The 21,080-nt window shown below is 30.9% G+C and overlaps 1 protein-coding gene across 3 annotated transcripts in view; it reads right to left on the bottom strand.

The window, feature by feature from the left end:
* LOC107445749 (hemicentin-1) overlaps positions 1-21,080 on the bottom strand; it is a 449,355-nt gene that overhangs the window by 62,618 nt on the left and 365,657 nt on the right. For all 3 annotated transcript variants that reach the window (XM_087166306.1, XM_087166304.1, XM_087166305.1), the window contains exons 8-11: positions 20,861-20,975; positions 19,168-19,319; positions 10,306-10,656; positions 5,487-5,741 (exon numbers count right to left, since the gene is read on the bottom strand). In XM_087166306.1, the coding sequence (XP_087022432.1) occupies positions 5,487-5,741; positions 10,306-10,656; positions 19,168-19,319; positions 20,861-20,975 (873 nt within the window). The remainder of the gene's footprint in view (positions 1-5,486; positions 5,742-10,305; positions 10,657-19,167; positions 19,320-20,860; positions 20,976-21,080) is intronic.

The raw sequence follows: 21,080 nt of genomic DNA, 5'->3' as shown, positions 1-21,080 counted from the left end.
CTACTGAAAACTACAGCACGTGACGTGAGTGCAGTTACAGTTAAAGAATAACAAAACGAAACACCTTAAAAATAACTAAATATGTAAAGAACTGAATGTTCTTTTCCAAGAAGATTTGCATTGAATTTCAATAAATCCAGCAGAAGATGCATAACTAACGAATAGTGTTTTATGACTTCTTATTAAATGTGTCGGTCTGAACATATTATAAAATTGGTTTAATTTGATGGCATCAAATAAAACGAAGACAAACAATAAAACTTTTTTAATTTCCCGACATTTATTGCAATTAAATAATTATGTTTTTCTTGTTAATTTTCTTACATTTTTAAGTGTTATTTCTCACTACATATTACATAACTACGTATTACATAAATGTTATTTCTCACTACATATAAAAATACAGTGTTATTTCTCACTACATATTTTGATTAATATCATAGAGGCAAAACTAATTTATCCTATCTTTTTGCATTTTTATAATAATCTGTGTTATTAATTCGATATTTTGATTTTCATAAGTTAATTGGGAATTTCATGCGTAGATAATTATAATTTAAATGATAGGAACTAGCATTTTTATGAATTTTTTATATTTAAAAAGGGTGTGTTTATTCAAGTCTGCATCTAGTTAAATTTTAATCAAATAGTTCACAAACACTTAATTAACCCATAATGTTCGGTTTCGGTTATTAACATTGTATAGTAGATCCTTTTAGTAAGCCTGTGTTCGGAGTTAGTCACAATAAATCATATTTTATACCATTTCGTTTTGTCATTAAAACACTTAAATTATAATAATTCGTAAATTATTTATTAGATATGCGAATAGAAGTGCTATTATACGGCCTAAGTTCAGCTGCTTGCGGGCCGGGATATCTTGGTCGGTATGGCGCTGGGCCCATATCCGAAAGTTCGTGAGTTCGAACCCCGCCGGCCGAAGACTCCCCCGTCTAGTAAATGGTGACTGATGTACGTTAAATCTGTCGAGTCACAAAGTCCTCCATAATCCCATAACAAATCAATACCTCTGGGGAGTACTGGATTGGACATCGATCGTTCTCTGATTCAGGTCAAAATTACGATCTGTGGATGAATGAATGGATGTATGAATGGATCCGTCCTATAAACGGGTGTGACGTACGGGTGTGTCAGAAATCCAATTCTTGGCCATAGATGGCGCCATTGGAAAACAAGAACAATAGCACCCCTCTGCCTAAACAGGCATAAGCAACAGCAACACTATAACTGATAGTGTCTCAGTGATGTGAATAGGTGTTTGGTGTTTTAGAGTAGCAACTTATGTTTTGTTTAGAGCTTTACTATTAGATTATTAATTGTAGAAAGATTCATTAAAACTGTAATAGAGAGATACGATTCACTGCTATATTTGTTAAGCGTCACGTTGATGTTAAAATTATTAGCATCTAATTACACGTAATCTCTTTACTAAGCCTAGTATAGGTGTTCTAATAATGAGATTGGGTGTTCGCATTTTGAATAAGATAAATATCGCTATTCATATAGCCTTGTAGTTTAAATACTGGTGCTTAATAATACTACATAATAATGGTGCACTAAATTGTGCTTTAACTTTCATTATTTAAGGTAAAGTGGCTTTGAACTCGTTACTAATTAATTGCTATGACTATCAGTGTCCCTGCCATGTTGGTGCAAAAATGTTTAAAAAAGCTGTTTAATATTCTTAACTTTACCGCTAAATTAATATATATCAGTAGACATAAAATCATATTATACCACATGTTCTTAATGAACAAATTTTTGAGAAAAAAAAATATGTTAAATGTTGTCTCATAATTTTACTATACCTAATTGTAGTAAGAAATATATATTTTTCACTACGGTAGTGAACAAAGCTTGTTGCTGAGATAGTTAATAGACAATTTGGTAACTTTCCAAAACAAATGTATTTCAAATCTATTTGAAAATCAATTTAAACATGGGCACAAAAAAGAAACAGGTGTGGAACAATTTTGTACTAAAGTGGTATTTTCTTTTCAACAGTGTAAGAAAGAGTACATAAAAGTATGAGGCAAAAATTTTAATCACAACTTTTAAAATCACAATTTTTTTTCACAAAAGATCAAAATTTTTGAGAAAAACAACTGTTCAAGATTCTTAATTTTACTGTTAAATTATTATAGATTAATAGATAATATATCAATTGTTCTGAATGAAAAAAATTGCGAGATAAAATTTCAAATTTTGTCCCATAATTTTACTATACCGAATTGTAGTAAGAAATATATATTTTTTACAACGGCGAAACTTATTTAGTTAACAATGATTGTTCCTGAGATTGTTAATAAAAAATTTGGAAAATATTTTAAAATTGTTTATTTCAAAACTATTTGGAAATCAATTTAAACAGGGTCCATTGAAACAGAACAGAAATAGGTTTGGAACAATTTTTTTCATAAAAGTGATACTTTTTACAACAGTTTTGGAGAGAGAATATAAAACAGTATTAGAACAGAATGTTTTAAAAGCAGAATATTTTTAATCACAAATTTCTGAATTCAAAATTTTTATCAAAAATTGATAAATTCATTCCGCAGCAAATGAGAACTCTCAGAAAATGTGAATAAAAAAAACGCATCACATTTATTTCGAAGTGCTTTTATATCAGAAAATATTCAGTGTATGAAATTCAATGCATAAGGTAGAAAAATTACGGTAAAATCTATAAATCAATATTTTCTAAAAACAAATTTCAGCAATCAGAAAGAAAATATAGAAAGTTCTCTGGTTTTAACAGTTGTGGAGGAAAACGAAAAGTGTCAAAATCAATATTTTTTTTTTTTTTTTTTTGCAATATCGAAAAAAATGTTAAAATGTCAAGCACACGCGCCTATCTACCAAAAATATGTGTCCTAAAATTGAAAAGATAAAAAAAAAAAAAAAAAAAAAAAAAAAAGGATTTTGATTTACATACTTTAGAGAAAGGGTGGGAGTATATAATATTATAAACAAACATTTTTTATTCAAAATTTTTGGACCTATTTCTAAGACTGAACAGAACGCCTTTTTAATGTTTTTGATCGAAAATATTTTTTCCCATTTAGTTGAATTCGTTTACTGCAAGCTTGGTATATCGAGATCTCGGGACACTTTTAATAAATGGTTGGTATAATACTAAAAAAAACTTTTGTCGAACCTCCGTTGTCTTATATATATTTTAGATTTAAATAGAAATGTTTCAAAGAGTTTAAAATATCCCATTTAGCTCATTTGTTTACCGTTCAGAATATCCTCGAATGGTTATATTCCGACTCTGAAATACGCGGGAATATTACCACCGTTAGGGAGAATGTAATAAGAAGACAAGGTGATCACTATCTCCACCTGCCCTCTAATCCATGTGTAATGCACTCTTGCTCCAGTGTTGTTTTCAAATCATCATTAAAGATGGATAAGGATCATCATTAAGGCCATTGCCAATAGCACGACATTGTAGCTAAATCATAATTACAGAGCTAAAAGTTACAAAAACGAAAAATCTGATCATACTGCTGATCACACTGATCATATTGCTGATGTAAAATATATTCAATGATATACGTTTTTTTTTTTTTTTTGCAACTATAAAACTAATTTGTGTAGTAAAATATTCAAAAATCCTGTTTTTTCACAATTAGTTAGGATCAAAAAAATTTGCAATAATGTTGAAAGTTTTCGGGAAGCTGTGGATAATTTTTTAAATAATTTGAGTAATAATGATTTTCCTTTTAATTTTTCTAATGATAATTTTTTAATTAAAAAAATGATTGATAGTTTCTAAGTTTTTATATAATTTTTTCTTTTAACAGGGCGCAATTCTAGTCTTAACTGAGCAGCCCCAGTTAAGCATTCTATTAATTTGTCTACGTATTTCTTTCTCCTGACCTTTTCCATTTCATTTTAAACTTCTTCTGCGCATTATAATAGGGGGCGTTGTTTTTTTCAGTTTTTAGTGTTTTTTTCTTCTACTTGCTTTTGAAGTTGATGCTTGACCTGTGACTTAGTGAGTTTTTATTTTTCTGCTGATTTTGATTGAGTTTCTTTTCTTAATTTGTTAATTATTTTGAATGTATCTTGTTTTTCCTGGACCTCTATACAAAACCATCTTGGTACTGAGGGAGATATTTTAAGCATTTGCTTCTCCCTCAATTAGAAATGGTTTTGTTTTTAATGGCTACCGAGGCCGGTACCCCCTGAAGACGTCAGCTTCGGTGGTCATATTTTTATTTTTATTTCCTTCGTTTCTTTTATTGATACTTTTTTCTGAAATTTCTGCTGCTTCTTAGCGCGTTTTTTTCAAAGAAGTTTTTTACAAAGAAGTTTTATCCTTTTCGAATTTAATTATTTGTGTTTTCTTTCAGTAATGATATACGGACCATAGTTTAAAGTCCCTTTGCCGTCAGGTAAATTATGGGAGATTTTCAGGGTTTTCTTCTCCACGTAACGCAAATGTGGGTTAGTTCTAACAAAAAGTCCTCCGCGAAGGTAAATTTCTCCCAATTCTTATTTAATCCAGGAGTCTTCTGGATTACGTTCAAATTTACAAGGCTACTGAGTTAAACATTGGAAATCGTAAACTGAAATTTGGGTCGGATGTAAACTAAAAATTGAAATTAGTATTTAAAGAACAAAATTTTTTAAATAGAGAAATATTAAGTATTATCCCAAAAGAACACGCAGGGGCCTTAAAAATGTTATGAGCAATTCTTCAGGGGTGATTTTGAGCCCAAGTCAAAATTCCGGAAAATTTCTTGAGTTGCACATACCTATACCATTTACACATACCTATGATGACCTGGAGAAGTAATTAAAATTTACAAATATGTCTTTCTTTCTGGAGTTTATGATTATAATAACTATTTACTGATAAAAAAATAAATATTAATCATGAATATAAGCTTATAAAGTATCTGGCTCTCCCTTACAAACAAATAAACTGTGTTTTTAAGTTCCACCTTTGAAAATTTGATTTCCGGAAATTCTGTGATCAATAATTTTTTGAAAAGTCTGGACCTTCGATCTCCGGAAACTTCCGGATCACTGTTAGCGAAAAATCCGGATTTTTTCCGGAGCACAATCAGCCCTGATTCTTGCAAAACATTTTTAAGATAAACTTTAGATAAAATGAGCATTTGATCAAGAAAATTATCCGAAAAATTATAAACTAGATTTTTATAAGTTGAACGCAATATTTTTTTTTTCGGACTGACTCGTAGAAACTTAGTATTTGAAAATTTTAAACTATTTTATTTCCATACTTTTTGCCTTGGGTTTTATTTTGCAATGAAGCTCTTTTTACAGTAATAGTTTACTGCAGCATCGCGAGATTACAGGCCAAATTTCACATTATTTTTTACTTTAAAAATTAACTGAATGTTTTACTGTATAATCTTAAGTTAACGATTCTTTTTTTTTGCTGTTGTTACAATTTAAAGTAGAAATGAGTATAAAAAAAAACTACTTACATAAAACTTTCAACTCCATTTCTTTACCAAGTTTTCCATGTCTGTTTTCAGCTTGGCAAACGTACATACCAGCATGTTCACGATAGACGCTGTCGTTAAACGTGAGTACGTCATCTCGGGCAATGACCAAGTCTCCCTTTTTCCACATGAATGTGCTTGGAGGCCATGACTGTGCTACGCATTCCACACTCTGTGGTATCTCCCCTTCGTTCACAAAAATCATGTCTTCAGACAGTTTGATAAATTCTGGTGCATCTGAAATTTACATTTATCACGATCACCATCAGATTATAAATTAAGTTAGGCAATACAAGTAGATGAGAATTCATTTCTGCGGTGTTGCGTCACGTACAAATGGGATAGTTCATACGTTTCTGAATGGATATTTTCATCACGAGAATTCATTTCTGCCGTGTTGCGTCATGTACAAATGAGATAGTTCATGCGTTTCTGAATGGGTATTTTCATCACGAGAATTCATTTCTGCCGTGTTGCGTCATGTACAAATGAGATAGTTCATGCATTTCTGAATGGGTATTTTCATCACGAAAATTCATTTCTGCGGAGTTGCGTCACGTACAAATGGGATAGTTCATGCGTTTCTGAATGGGTATTTTCATCACGAAAATTCATTTCTGCGGTGTTGCGTCACGTACAAATGGGATAGTCCATGCGTTTCTGAATGGGTATTTTCATAAAAATTCATTTCTGCGGTGTTGCGTCACGTACAAATGGGATAGTCCATGCGTTTCTGAATGGGTATTTTCATAAAAATTCATTTCTGCGGTGTTGCGTCACGTACAAATGGGATAGTTCATGCATTTCTGAATGGGTATTTTCATCACGAAAATTCATTTCTGCGGAGTTGCGTCACGTACAAATGGGATAGTCCATGCGTTTCTGAATGGGTATTTTCATAAAAATTCATTTCTGCGGTGTTGCGTCACGTACAAATGAGATAGTTCATGCGTTTCTGAATGGGTATTTTCATCACGAGAATTCATTTCTGCCGTGTTGCGTCATGTACAAATGAGATAGTTCATGCATTTCTGAATGGGTATTTTCATCACGAAAATTCATTTCTGCGGAGTTGCGTCACGTACAAATGGGATAGTTCATGCGTTTCTGAATGGGTATTTTCATAAAAATTCATTTCTGCGGTGTTGCGTCACGTACAAATGGGATAGTTCATGCGTTTCTGAATGGGTATTTTCATAGAAATTCATTTCTGCGGTGTTGCGTCACGTACAAATGGGATAGTTCATGCGTTTCTGAATGGGTATTTTCATAAAAATTCATTTCTGCGGTGTTGCGTCACGTACAAATGGGATAGTCCATGCGTTTCTGAATGGGTATTTTCATAAAAATTCATTTCTGCGGTGTTGCGTCACGTACAAATGAGATAGTTCATGCGTTTCTGAATGGGTATTTTCATCACGAGAATTCATTTCTGCCGTGTTGCGTCATGTACAAATGAGATAGTTCATGCATTTCTGAATGGGTATTTTCATCACGAAAATTCATTTCTGCGGAGTTGCGTCACGTACAAATGGGATAGTTCATGCGTTTCTGAAGGGGTATTTTCATCACGAAAATTCATTTCTGCGGTGTTGCGTCACGTACAAATGGGATAGTTCATGCGTTTCTGAATGGGTATTTTCATCACGAAAATTCATTTCTGCGGTGTTGCGTCACGTACAAATGGGATAGTTCATGCGTTTCTGAATGGGTATTTTCATCACGAAAATTCATTTCTGCGGTGTTGCGTCACGTTCAAATGGGATAGTTCATACTTTTCTGAATGGGTATTTTCATCACGAGAATTAATGAGAATTCATTTCTGCGGTGTTGCGTCATGTACAAATGAGATAGTTCATACTTTTCTGAATGGGTACTTTCATCACGAAAATTCATTTCTGCGGTGTTGCGTCACGTTCAAATGGGATAGTTCATACTTTTCTGAATGGGTATTTTCATCACGAAAATTCATTTCTGCGGTGTTGCGTCACGTACAAATGGGATAGTTCATGCGTTTCTGAATGGGTATTTTCATCACGAAAATTCATTTCTGCGGTGTTGCGTCACGTACAAATGGGATAGTTCATGCGTTTCTGAATGGGTATTTTCATCACGAAAATTCATTTCTGCGGTGTTGCGTCACGTTCAAATGGGATAGTTCATACTTTTCTGAATGGGTATTTTCATCACGAGAATTAATGAGAATTCATTTCTGCGGTGTTGCGTCATGTACAAATGAGATAGTTCATACTTTTCTGAATGGGTACTTTCATTACGAGAATTAATGAGATTTCATTTCTGCGTTGTTGCATTATGTACAAATGAGATAGTTCATGCGTTTCTGAATGGGTATTTTCATCACGAAAATTCATTTCTGCGGTGTTGCGTCACGTTCAAATGGGATAGTTCATACTTTTCTGAATGGGTATTTTCATCACGAGAATTAATGAGAATTCATTTCTGCGGTGTTGCGTCACGTACAAATGGGATAGTTCATGCGTTTCTGAATGGGTATTTTCATCACGAAAATTCATTTCTGCGGTGTTGCGTCACGTACAAATGGGATAGTTCATGCGTTTCTGAATGGGTATTTTCATCACGAAAATTCATTTCTGCGGTGTTGCGTCACGTTCAAATGGGATAGTTCATACTTTTCTGAATGGGTATTTTCATCACGAGAATTAATGAGAATTCATTTCTGCGGTGTTGCGTCATGTACAAATGAGATAGTTCATACTTTTCTGAATGGGTACTTTCATTACGAGAATTAATGAGATTTCATTTCTGCGTTGTTGCATTATGTACAAATGAGATAGTTCATACGTTTCGGAATGGATATTTTCATCACGAGAATTAATGAAAATTCATTTCTGCGGTGTTGCGTCATGTACAAATGAGATAGTTCCTACGTTTCTGAAAGGGTATTTTCATCACGATAGTTAATGAGAATTTATTTCTGCGGTGTTGCGTCATGTACAAATGAGATAGTTCATACGTTTCAGAATGGGTATTTTCATCACGAGAATTAATGAAAATTCATTTCTGCGGTGTTGCGTCATGTACAAATGAGATAGATAGATGAGATTTTCATCACGAGTCATTTACATTTGAGTAATCAGTGATATAATTAATTTCTTTTATTCCATTCCTTTTAGAACAAGAAAAATATCTTCTTAGAAAACGTGAGGTTATAAAACTTGGTTTTGATTCTTATGAATTCAAACTCCACAATAAAAAGATCTAATGTCTGTAAAAAAAAACAATAAAATTTCGCTAACGTTCTTATTAAAAAATATTTCTAATAAATCAGAAATGTTGCACATTGACGTAATTAAAACAGTTATGAGAAATGTTTAAATTTTCTAATCAAAATATCATCCTTAAAACGCAAATTTAAATTTGTGAAAGTTCCTGATTTAGTGAATTCGTGAGAAAAAAAACACAATATCAGTAGTCCATTAAGACTTTTTGCGAACGTTAATTCATGTTTTTGTGACAAAAAGCATATTATTATTATTAAAATGAGTTGATCCGTTTTTTCAAAAGAAGAATTTAGTAAAGGGTTCATTTTGAAAATGAAAAATATTGAGTATATTTAGTTTTTAAGATGAAATATTTTTCTTCTTTTACAAAATTAAAACAAAATGCAAAGGGTCCGTTTACGAATGCAAATTTCTAATGATTTTCCTTTGCTTCGAATATTGTTTCGTTGGGGTCTAAATTCATACGAATTTAACCGAATGTTATTGTCTCGCATTCTCTAGGCGAATATTTCATTCATTAAAAGCTATGAAACAATTAAGTGATTGTCAAAGATGATTACTTTGATTTTGAATGCAAATGACACGTAATGAAAATACCCTTATGGTAACTTCCTAATTGTAGTTACAGAAAATTAGAGAATTCTACGTTTCATGCATAAATATGAAGGTTTAGAATACATTTAGGAACAATCTCAGATTTTAAAAGTGTTGAAAATTTCCTATAGATGAATAAAGATAATAAACGTAAAAAACACACAAATACATTATATAGCACAAACAGACATACTATAGTTTCGTTTCAATAATGAATAACGATCTTCCATGTTGCGACTCAGAACGAGAGCAGACAACAAAGAAATTTAGAAGAAAATTACAAATTACAAAGAGAATTAAAAAAGGGGTTGAATCAATAAGTCAAGGATATATATATATATATATATATTGAGGAAATAAGGAAGAAATTGAGGTAAAAAAGGGAGGAAACATTGAAAAAATTATTGAAATGAGATTATTTTAAAAAATATTATGTTTTAAAATTTAATATCATTATCAAGATATCATCAAGATAAAGAAAAGATATAATATTTTCATCAGCGGACACGATTATATCCGCAAAAAGGAGTGCTTTCTAATATTGTATCAATATAGCCAAAGCAAAATATATCAATACAATAGTGTGAGGAGCACTCAAGAAAAAATTTAAATGAAAATGCTTGATAAATAAAAAAAATTTACAATTTTGAAAAATAATTTCATTATAATAATTTTCTTCTTCTCTTGTCATTGATCTTTTTTATCATTTTTATCATATATTATTAAAATTTTACAAAATATTAAACGATTCCCATGAATCTAGATCCGTAAATGTGGAGCCGAGATAATTAAATTTAAAAGAGGAAAAAGGTTATATCTTGTGAAAAATTATTAAATTAGTTATCTGATGTAAGAACTAGCAGAAGTTCTTGTTCCGTGTGGTGTATACAATACAGTAGTGAGAACTTTAAGAAATGTAAAATATTTTGATAATGACTTCTTACATTCAACAAGGAATTCCATAGTGGATGACACGCCTTCTCCAACATCGTTGCCTGTTGAAGAACAGGTGTAATTGGCATCATCGCGTTTTCGACTCAGCCTTCTGTCGGGCCAAGCAGCCATATTAAACTTCAAAGAACTACTGACGGATTTGAATCGGTTTTGGACCATATCCTCGTTTTCGATCTGATTAATGATTATATACACATCGGTGCTCGTAATAGTGCTTCCGTCTTTGGACCACGTGACATCACAGATAGGATCACATTCCACTTGGCATTTGAAGTTGATGAAGGCTGCGTTGCGCTCAGCACCTCGTATGTCTGGCAAGTCGATGATGAAGGCCGGAGGAGCTGAAAAAAATGTTAAGCAATGTCAGCAAAATTAATTTATTTAAAAAAAAACAGTGTTAAAATTAGAAGGAAAAAAACTTCCTTTCACTGTTGTTCAAGTTAATGATCTAACATCTTTTTTTTTTATCAAACAGTTTATAACAGAAAAAAAGATCGCTTTTCGTAAGCATTTCATAAGTTACACTCACACACAAGCATTAAAGTGCAATACATTCTTCTTCTTTAACCAGCAATACAGTCGATTACCGGCCTTGGTTGTCTCAAGCAACTAATTCCATGTCGATTTAACCAACGACACTACTCCATCTATTTACCTCCTGCATGCTCTCCACACCCTCTGGCCATCCAGTGCGTGATCTGCCTCTTTTTCCACAGATTTGAGGAAAGTTATGTTCTTGACTGGGTCATTGCTGTCGTATCCGCTTGATTTTAACTACTTTAATTGTATTTGGTTCTCTTAATAAGCTATATATATATATATATATATATATATATATATATATATATATATATATATATATATATATATATATATATATATATATATATATATATATATATATATATATATATATATATATATATATATAAAGAAACAAGTGTGAGAGAATTTTGCAGATCACCCAGGCTGCAACACATTAAATAAGAATAAACTTACACATAGTCGGAAACTGTAGGGGTTAGTAGAAAGAATTATTTGAATTTAATGAAGTATGGTTCAAAATCAAATAGGTTAATAAAGGACATTGTTGAATGATTTTGGCAGAAGAAAACTCCAAACTTGTGAATAGAATTCCAACTATGTAGAGTAAAGGAATCTCCGTTCATATTTTGATACATCTTTCGTGTTCTTTAAATCAAAGTTTAAGGTGTATGTTTAGTGTGTTCAATATATGCAATACAACATAGACGCGATATTCGTAAAATATCCTAGTCATTACTATCAGCAATAGGGTTTTTAAGGTTAAGGGAAGTTAGTTTATTGACGGGACAAAATGCAGTTTTAAACTCTAATCTATTCAAAGTCTTAGTGATTAAAGAACTGGATTTTCAGATAATAAGGTAAAACAATCAAATTGTTAAAATTTCGAATTAAAGAGTTAGGTTGTTTGCGAAATTAATTTTATATGGATGGAAATAATATAATTAGAAAATTTTATAGGAAGCAGAATTTTAAATTTATAGAAACTAATTTATAGGAAACAGTGCCAATATTGGAAACAATGGGTCTAAAAAAGTACCAGCCTTATGAAACTTAGGTAAAACCTAGCACAGTATGAATTTTAACGGCATATTTGATTCTATTCAACATATTAACACTTGGATCTTTAGTAATATGGTTCAAATAGTTATCTACTCAATGAAGAGCTTCTTTACCTTAAATTTACTGCTGTAGACTATGGAATTCTTTCTAATAATAATATTTCCACCTATATAAAATTAATTTCACAACCCACCAAACTGTTTATTTCGAGCTTAAACCATTTGGTTTTTTATATAATATTATCCCAAAAAATCAACTTCCTAATTGCTAAGATTTTGCATAAATTTAAGTTTAAGGTCGTATTTTACCCTGTAAATGCATAGTTGGTTATACATAGTTAGAATTCTATTTACACGCTTGAGTTTTTCTTTTGCTAAAATCATTCAACAATGTTCTTCATTTACCTATTCGATTTTTGGAAGTCATTCCATGGTTTGAAAAATTTCATTAATTTAGTTAATGATCTTTCTTGTGTCCCACCATTCCCAATATTTGGAAGTCTATTCTAATTTAATCTGTTGCACCCAGTTATTTCCGCCAAATCCCATCACATTTGTTTCTTATCTCCCTTTTTTATTATCTCATCCCAACTTGTTCTTCTATCCCTATTGGTTGAACCACTTTGTACGCGTCTGTCTGATTACTTCTGAGCCATCATTTATTGTTTAGTCACCTAGGAAGGTTCTTGTTTATAGAACTGAAACCAAAGTATGTTCATTTCGGAACTTTTAGTGTTTTATTCATGCTGTTTTCTTCCGCACAAGTATACCTTTAATCCACATGGCACAAAGCATACCTTATCAGTTTTGATCTATATGTTACTTAGATAGATCACAATAGCTAAAAAATTTTGAAAAAGTCTTTTTCCTCTTTCTAATTGTCTTTTAAAAAACTCTACACTTATTTTAAAAACATTTCATTTTAATTAAATCCTTATTTTATAACTTCTTTCTTGAGTATTTTTTATGCTCTCTTTAAAATTGTTTTATGGGATAGTGCGATTATACTGGGCAAAACCAATTCTGCAGTAAGTGTGTTATCGATAAATAATAGGTAAAATTGATAGATTCAACACATCCTTGTCTCGTGGGATTTTGTGACTCCCTTGAAGCAAGTTTGGGTTTATAAATTGGCAAACTTACGACAACAGTATACTTCTTATTAAAAACTAACCTAATTTTAATAACTAAATATCAGTTTTTATATTTCATTTCTTAATTTGTCTTGTTCTTATTTATAATTTTTAGATAGTCAATTCATTTAGAAAAAATGTTAAACTTAATTTTCAAATTTAAAATAACTTTAAAAAAAAACAATTTTCGATATGATAATTTAATTACAAATATCAAGTTTAAATAGGTTAAAAGCACCCTTTTTATCCAACAGAATTAGCATAATTATTTTTTTCCATTAGTTAATAGTATTCAGAACACTAATTATTTTTGCAATTTATTGTAATCCTGAATAAAATTAATTTCTTAAAAATTAATTTCTGCAACAGTTTTTTTGCCTAAACAACTCACAATAGTCGATATTATATTTACATGCGATTGCTTTCACCGAATGAAAAATCTGGAAACTTGTAAATTACAAATCTGGAAACCATACTGTCACAGTTTGATACATAATAATTAATACTAGTAAAATGAATGGCTTATATTTCTACAATTATAACATTCTAACTATATGTTATTAATATTCACTAAATATATAAATATTTTTGCTTATATTTTCTGAAATATTATTTTTTTAATATTTATAGATAGTTTTTTTAAGGCTTCATAATAAATTAAAGCTCATTAAAACTCAATATATTTTCAAATACAATATTTTCATAAGAATGCTTTTTACTTTAATATTATTTTTCAAAAATCTAGTTATAATTGAAGTAAATTGATATCTTGAAAAAATCTATGAATATTTTCTGTATTTTTCCACGCATTATTTTCCTCAACATGTTTTCGTTAACAATTCTAACTATGTAACTACAATCTAACTATTTAACAGTTCTAACTACATAACTATATTCTAAGTTTTTAATAATTCTAACTATATAATTTTTTTTAATTATGACTAAATATACAAATATTTTAAATGTATTTTCTATAGCAAAATTTTCATAATTTTTTTTAATACATTTTTGTTAACAACATTTTTATTTACCATAAATTATTTCTGACTGAATAAACAGATACTGACGATATTTTACGAATTATTTATTATATTCATATATTTATTATCATTTTCATTTTATGAAACACTATAATTATGTTTAATTACTCTTTACTACTGTATTATTTTATTTACTCCTTTATTTATTTTTTACAAAATCTAACTCTACTTTTCATAAATTGCAATCAGGACTAAAAACAGATAATATTGAAAACTTTTATTATTTCCCTTGAATATTCTGTATACTTTCTGAAATATTGAACACACAGAAGTTCATTAGAATATTTATATATCTAATTTTCTAGAAAGCACATTACAATAAAATTGCCGGAAAGAGCTTTTCCAAGTAATAATTAAATACTAAGTTTTTCAAAGCAAAACTAAGATATATATATATATATATATATATATATATATATATATATATATATATATATATATATATATTAATTGAATAAACCCTTCCCAGAAAGGGGGGGGGAGAAGAAAGACAGATGTAAACGAACTAAATTTTGTCCTCGGCAGACGCTTCTTCCTTTATTCGTCCGAAATGAATATTCTGTGTTCAGCAGTATAGGCTAAGTACCAAATATATGTATGTTGCATCTAATTTAGTAGCCTGCAATTACTGTTGACTTTTTAAAATTTAATTTTTTTAATTATAATTTTACAGTGTTGAGCATAATCTTGTATGTCTTTACGATTTAACAGCTCCTTGAAAAAGTTTTTTTTACAATAACGGACCCTATTTGCACGAATTCACAAAAGCGGACCCTGGTTGAAAGAATGTGATTTAACGTTTATTTTATATGCACAAATCAAGAGTTAAGTTTTTGACAATTTTACAAAAACGAACCTTTCACAAAATGTCTGGACAGATCCCTGATATATATAAACACAAATAATAATAATAAAATAAAGAAAAACTTTTAATGGGAAAACGTAAAGGTCTTCATCAGGACACATCCTTTACAATAAATGCGTTATTTCTGAACAAATAATAATTATCCTAAGATTAAAATTACTCTTTGTAATATGTCATCTATGTAATCTGTAATCAAAGTGTCATCTGTGTCATCTTGGCCAATATATATTACATCGGAAGTAAACATTTAATTTTATAAATACAATTAGTAGCCTTTCAAAGAGGTGAGTTTCTGAAAGAATTAGCTCAGATGAGTGATTTATAGATTAATCATCGATTATCCTTACATTTAAATTTAGTATTCGAATTATTAGCAATTAATAAAACTGAAGCAGGGTGCTAAGCAGAATCAGCAGGGAATCAAAAAATATATAAAGAATTTAAAATTTTGAATATATATATATATATATATATATATATATATATATATATATATATATATATATATATATATATATATATATATATATATATATATATATCCAGCCTCGTATGTAGCCGCAAATACTTATAATCCCATTGATGGTTCTGTTGTTCTAAACTAATCTCCTAAAAAGAAATCTTTCGGTTTTCTAGTAGTATGAGAAAGTGTATATAATGCTCATGAATAAGAAACGACAAACGGCGCTCTATTTTTACACATCCATGAAGCATAAATATGAAAGAGCGCGGTGTGGGAGTATAATAGGGAAATAATAGAAATTGCAAAATAATGGGAAACTACTCTGAGCAGCAGATTTTGCCACCTCTTGAAATTCTACAGAAAAAATATAAATAAATAAAATAAACATAAGCAGCATTTTGAAGAAAATATTTGAATATTTATGGTATTACCGTAGGTGGGATTACTGAAAATAAGAGTTGATAAAAGCATTTTTTTTTCAGTTGTTGGAGTAAATGTGAAAAATTTAAACCTATTTTAAAATTGGAGAGAAATTTTTTTTAAGGTTGGCGAAAAATGCTTAAGATAGGGATTACTTTTTGAAAATGTGGTATTATATTTTTTCCTTCCATTAAAAAAAATCAGCTTCGTTTAATATTCTTTAAAAAGGTATAAAGGGGGCATTCAAAGTAATAGTCAGGAGCTTTGTTTACTTATTGAGTAAATAGTTATGTTCATGTGCACAAGGGTAGCGTGGAGAGTTTGTTTAAAAATTATTTAAAGCTGTCGCCTCCTTAAGGAATTATGAAAGTTTTACTAGCTACTTCTAAAAAAGCTGCAAGTGTAAAAATTTCCAGTCAAATTATAATTTCTCTGTACAGTAAATAAATACGTAGGGCAGAATTATCTTTTCCCAACACATCCACGGTGATGCAATTGAATAAGTAGAAGTGCTTCGGCTACAGCCTATTGTGGGCCAGATGGCCCATTAACATAAGGCTCTTTGATTCCGTGATTACAGCATATTGATCATCAATTTACCTCCCAGTCAGGCTCATACTCATCAATTTACCTCCCAGTCAGGCTGATACTCATCAATTTACCTCCCACTCAGGCTGATACTCATCAATTTACCTCCCAGTCAGGCTGGTACTCATCAATTTACTTCCCAGTCAGGCTGGTACTCATCAATTTACTTCCCAGTCAGGCTGGTACTCATCAATTTACCTCCCAGTCAGGCTGGTACCCATCAGTTTACTTCCCAAACTGGCTGGTACCCATAAATTTGAAGCTAGTTGAGTTTCCTTCCACCTGTGATTATTGAACTTTAAACCTTTCACAATGACAGCACAGTGCCTTTAACCACTGAGCCAATGCGACTCTATCTAATCAAGTAATAGCTCAAATATTAAAGCAAAACAAAAAAAACTTTTAAATAAAATTAATTTCTTTAAGTGAGATAATTGCTTCATTCACGCATTAGAACTTGAGCAGCAAGGGGTCTGAAAGCTCCAATTCAATTCGAATAAAATTTATTTGGGACGAATAAACATCCTGAAAAAATGAATCATCGTTCATAAATCACCAATACTCATTTCAGCTGAGATAAACATCTGAAAATTAAGCATTTATCGAAAACTGGTGTAAAGGCTCCCCAAATGTTTGAAGGCTGTTCGGTGAAGGGTAGGCCAAAATCATATTAATCTATGCATGAAGTCTTTCCGTAACACTGGGAGCCCGGATATTTTCCGTCATATAGAATATCTGAATTTTGAACTTTTTACGCAGAACCCCGCAATGACCCTTTTACATGTGTCCCTTTATTATACTAACTCTGATCTTAGGATTTTTTGAAGGATCGTCAAGACAAATAGACATGCGCATGTTTATTTTTTTCTCTAAAATCACAAACATATTTATTGTTGCGATTCTAAGCATAATGAAACAGTTATTAAGGCCTGGTATCTTAAGACAAGCGCCTTCTCTGGGCGTCAGCGGGAAGTTGACGTACCGTTGACGCCAACAAAATACTGTTTTGTTAGCTCAGCGTGAGCAGTCTGTCCAACGCAGACATTATCTCGCATTGCGCATGCGTTAATAACGTAGAGAAATATCTATTTTGAATTTGTATTGATTTTCTTGTCGTCGGTCAGTGCTTTAGAGAACAAATAATGACTTTGTCCCCGAAAAAACACATTATAGCTGATCTAAGAAGAAGAGGAAGAAGAAGCTATGTTTAATATTAAGGGGTCACAGTACCTTTGCAATGATTTTTTAAAATAAAGGTGTAATCATTCATTTTGAGGATGCTTTACATGCTCATTTAAGTTATAATCAATAATTTATCTTCAAAAAGTAATTAAACTGTTTAATTTTTTTAAAATTTTAAAAAAATTTGAAAAAATTCTACATTTTTAAATCCCTAAGGCTTTTTTATTTTAACATATTTTCAAAAAATGTTTTTTTCATAGTGCTTACAATATTTATCTTAATAATTTTGTGCATTCATTTGTTGATATTTCAATTAGAATATTTTTTATAGATTATTTTGTAAAAAAGTAGAAAAAAAAGTGTAAAAATTCCTGTTAGGTATATATAACATGCTGTAAAAATTGTAATACCTCATAAAATGCTTATTCCATGCACAGTTCAAATAAGTGTATTATCCTCAAAATAAAAAAGTTTACTTCAAAGCTTTATCTTAAATAGAAAAAATTCCTTAGGGATTTAATTAAGATTAAGCCACAAAATTATCATCTATGCGAAAAAGCACTTTAAAGTCAGACTGCTGTGCAAGTTTCTGTATTAGAACAATTTAAAATCATTCATAACTTTTTTAAAAATGTAGATAGAGAGATGAATTTTTTTCTGTACATTTGAAATACTTTGAAGTTTTATTATAAGCAATAAAAATTTTTTTGGTATTTTCGTCATTTTTTGGGTACTGTGACCCCTTAAAATCAAAATCTTGGCTGATTTCAATGCTTTGTTGGATGTTGTCAGCCATTGCTTCTGTCGTTAACGTTACGTTGTAATCCAACTGCAATTGATTCGGACATCAGTCGTCGTTCAAGCTGAGCGTTCGAAGACGTATGCTGTCTAAAGGACAGGTTTCTTAGGACAGGACGCCGTCAGCTGGAAATCAGGGCTAACCTCTGATTGATCCATTTGTGAGTTTGATAGTATACGTCATCGAACGCTCATCTTGAACTACAATTGCCGTCCAACTCAACTGCAGTTGGATTACAACGTGACGTTAACCACAGAAGCAATGGCGGACAACATCCAACAGCGCATTGAAATCAGCCAAGATTTTGATTTTGACATTAAACATAGCTTCTTCATTAAACATAGCACTCTTCATTTAACTCAGCTGTAATGTGTTTTTTCTTGGACAAAGTCATTATTTGTTCTCTGAAACACTGGTCGACAATAAGAAAATCAATACAAATTTAAAATAAATATTTGTTTACGTTATTAACGTATGCGCAATGAGAGATAATGTCTGCGTTGGGCCGACTGCTCACGCTGAGCTAACAAAAAAGTATTTTTATGGTGTCAGCTCTACGTCAACTTTCCGCTGACGCCCAGATAAGGCGGTTGTCCTAAGAAACCAGACCTTAACTCACAAATTGACCAGTCAGGTTTTAGCGCTCGCTTCAAGCTGACGTTTTGTAACGCAACCTCTGTCCTAAGAAACCAGGTCTTTTAGACAGTCACGATCTTAAAAATGTTAATTTATAGACATAGATTAGAATATATTTTTACCAAACACATTAATGAACTTGTATCCTTTAGGACCAACTCCCACTTCGTTTACAGCAGAACATGAGTAGTTTCCTTCAGCTCTAACACCATGAGGGTCAGTGGTGTAATTCTCACTTGATGTTGTCGCCAGTAATTCACCGTTCTTTTCCCATCTAAACAAAATATTTTAAATTATTTTGTACTGTTTTATTTGGGGGAATAATTAAAAAAAATTCAATGTAACTAAGTAAATGATTCAATGTAATGTAATGTAAATTCAATGTAGTGTAAGTAAAACATTCAATGTAAGTAAAGCGTAGGAATTCCAACATCAGAACTCGGTTTATTTAGGGCGAACAAAACAGGAATTTGCAGCAGTAAAACTTCAAAACTGGTTAGATGGGTGGCTATTCAAGCTGTAAACAGACTTAATTTGGCTATATCTATAATCACATCGCTAAATATTATTTTTTTTTTAACTGAAGTTACTAAATACTATATTATGCATCAAATGATATGCATCTTTTAAGTCAGTCTGACCAATCACCTAGGAGAATCGTAAGAAGGATATAATTAAATACAACTAATTGCAGTTTATGTTCCTAGTAATATGGAAAGGCGTCGCTATAATTTTTTACGAAAGTGTTCCTTTAAAAAAAATCTTGCCTTTCAGAGATAAGAGTTTTAATTTCCCCCTTGTGATAGACTTCGATAGTGGTGCGACAATTTTATATTAGGTTTTTATAGTTTGTTTTACAAAATTATAGTGCGTCAGTTTCTTTATTAAGCAATCAAATAAAGCTCACTTAAATTTTATTTTTGAATAGGAAAAAACTGATAATACTGAGTCTTTAAAAGCAGGAAAAGACGTATACGAAATAAGGACATTAACATCATCTTTTACTGTTCCAAATATAAGTGAAAAATGTTGAATGATTACCTACTGAATTAAATATGTTAATATTCAATGCTAATTTATATATAAGTATAATATATTCAATATTAAAAATAGTTACTTAAAACATGAAAAATACAACGTTTTTTAATAGCACACTATAATATGCAATTGGGTATTTGCACATCAAAAAGAAAATCACGTGTACCCCCACATTATGACGTCAGCGCCAGTTTCAGCGTCATTTATAAGCAAAATGGCATGTTTGAGTTGCGCTTAGTTTCTCCACATAAGTTAGAATATTAATTTACGCAAAATTAATTATATTCAGCCCCGTATCGTGCATCGAATTTGTTAAATTGCAATTCTTTCTCATCTACATCTTTTACTTAACTTAGATTCATTAGGATTGTTCAGGTATTTTATTGTAAAGGTGGTATATTTTAGTTTTGTGTACCCGGCATCTTCAATGCATAATTAGTTTGCTTATGGCTTCGTGTTAAATCAGAAATATATAATGAAAGAATTGAAATTTTTACACAAAGAGCATAGAATGCGTCACTTAAGAGAAATGATACTTAACAGGCTTGACTAAATGGAAAGAACAGTTGCTAACGTAAACAAATGCAACGTTTCAGCAACCAATCACCATCGAGATACCCACTCTACGTCACTTGCAGGTATCCCATTATAACACTAATTGACGTGGGTACCTAATTCCTTTATAAAATCAAGCCTTTGTTCTACTTTATGTTAACCCAAGTGAAGTACATTCAATTATTTTAGGCATCCTGTCATAACTGTGGTTCATTTGTTTACCTGTAAACAGATGCAGGAGGTAATCCGGTATCATTCACTTCGCAGTGTAAGAATGATGTTTCACCTTTAACAGCCGGTGGATCCATTTCATACAATTTTGAAGGACCAGGTAAGTCTACGTGAATAAATGAAATTCATTAACACGAAATTCATGTCAGTTAAAATAAAATAAGAAAATCATTCAACAAAATATATATAATTAAATTAACATCACGATTAA

Source organism: Parasteatoda tepidariorum, chromosome 6 (genome assembly GCF_982258835.1).
Source record: "Parasteatoda tepidariorum strain Cologne lab strain chromosome 6, Ptep-v5.0, whole genome shotgun sequence".
Classification (NCBI taxonomy): domain Eukaryota; kingdom Metazoa; phylum Arthropoda; class Arachnida; order Araneae; family Theridiidae; genus Parasteatoda; species Parasteatoda tepidariorum.
The sequence above is the reverse complement of the archived record's forward strand: the minus strand, read 5'-3'. Positions and strand labels throughout refer to the sequence as shown.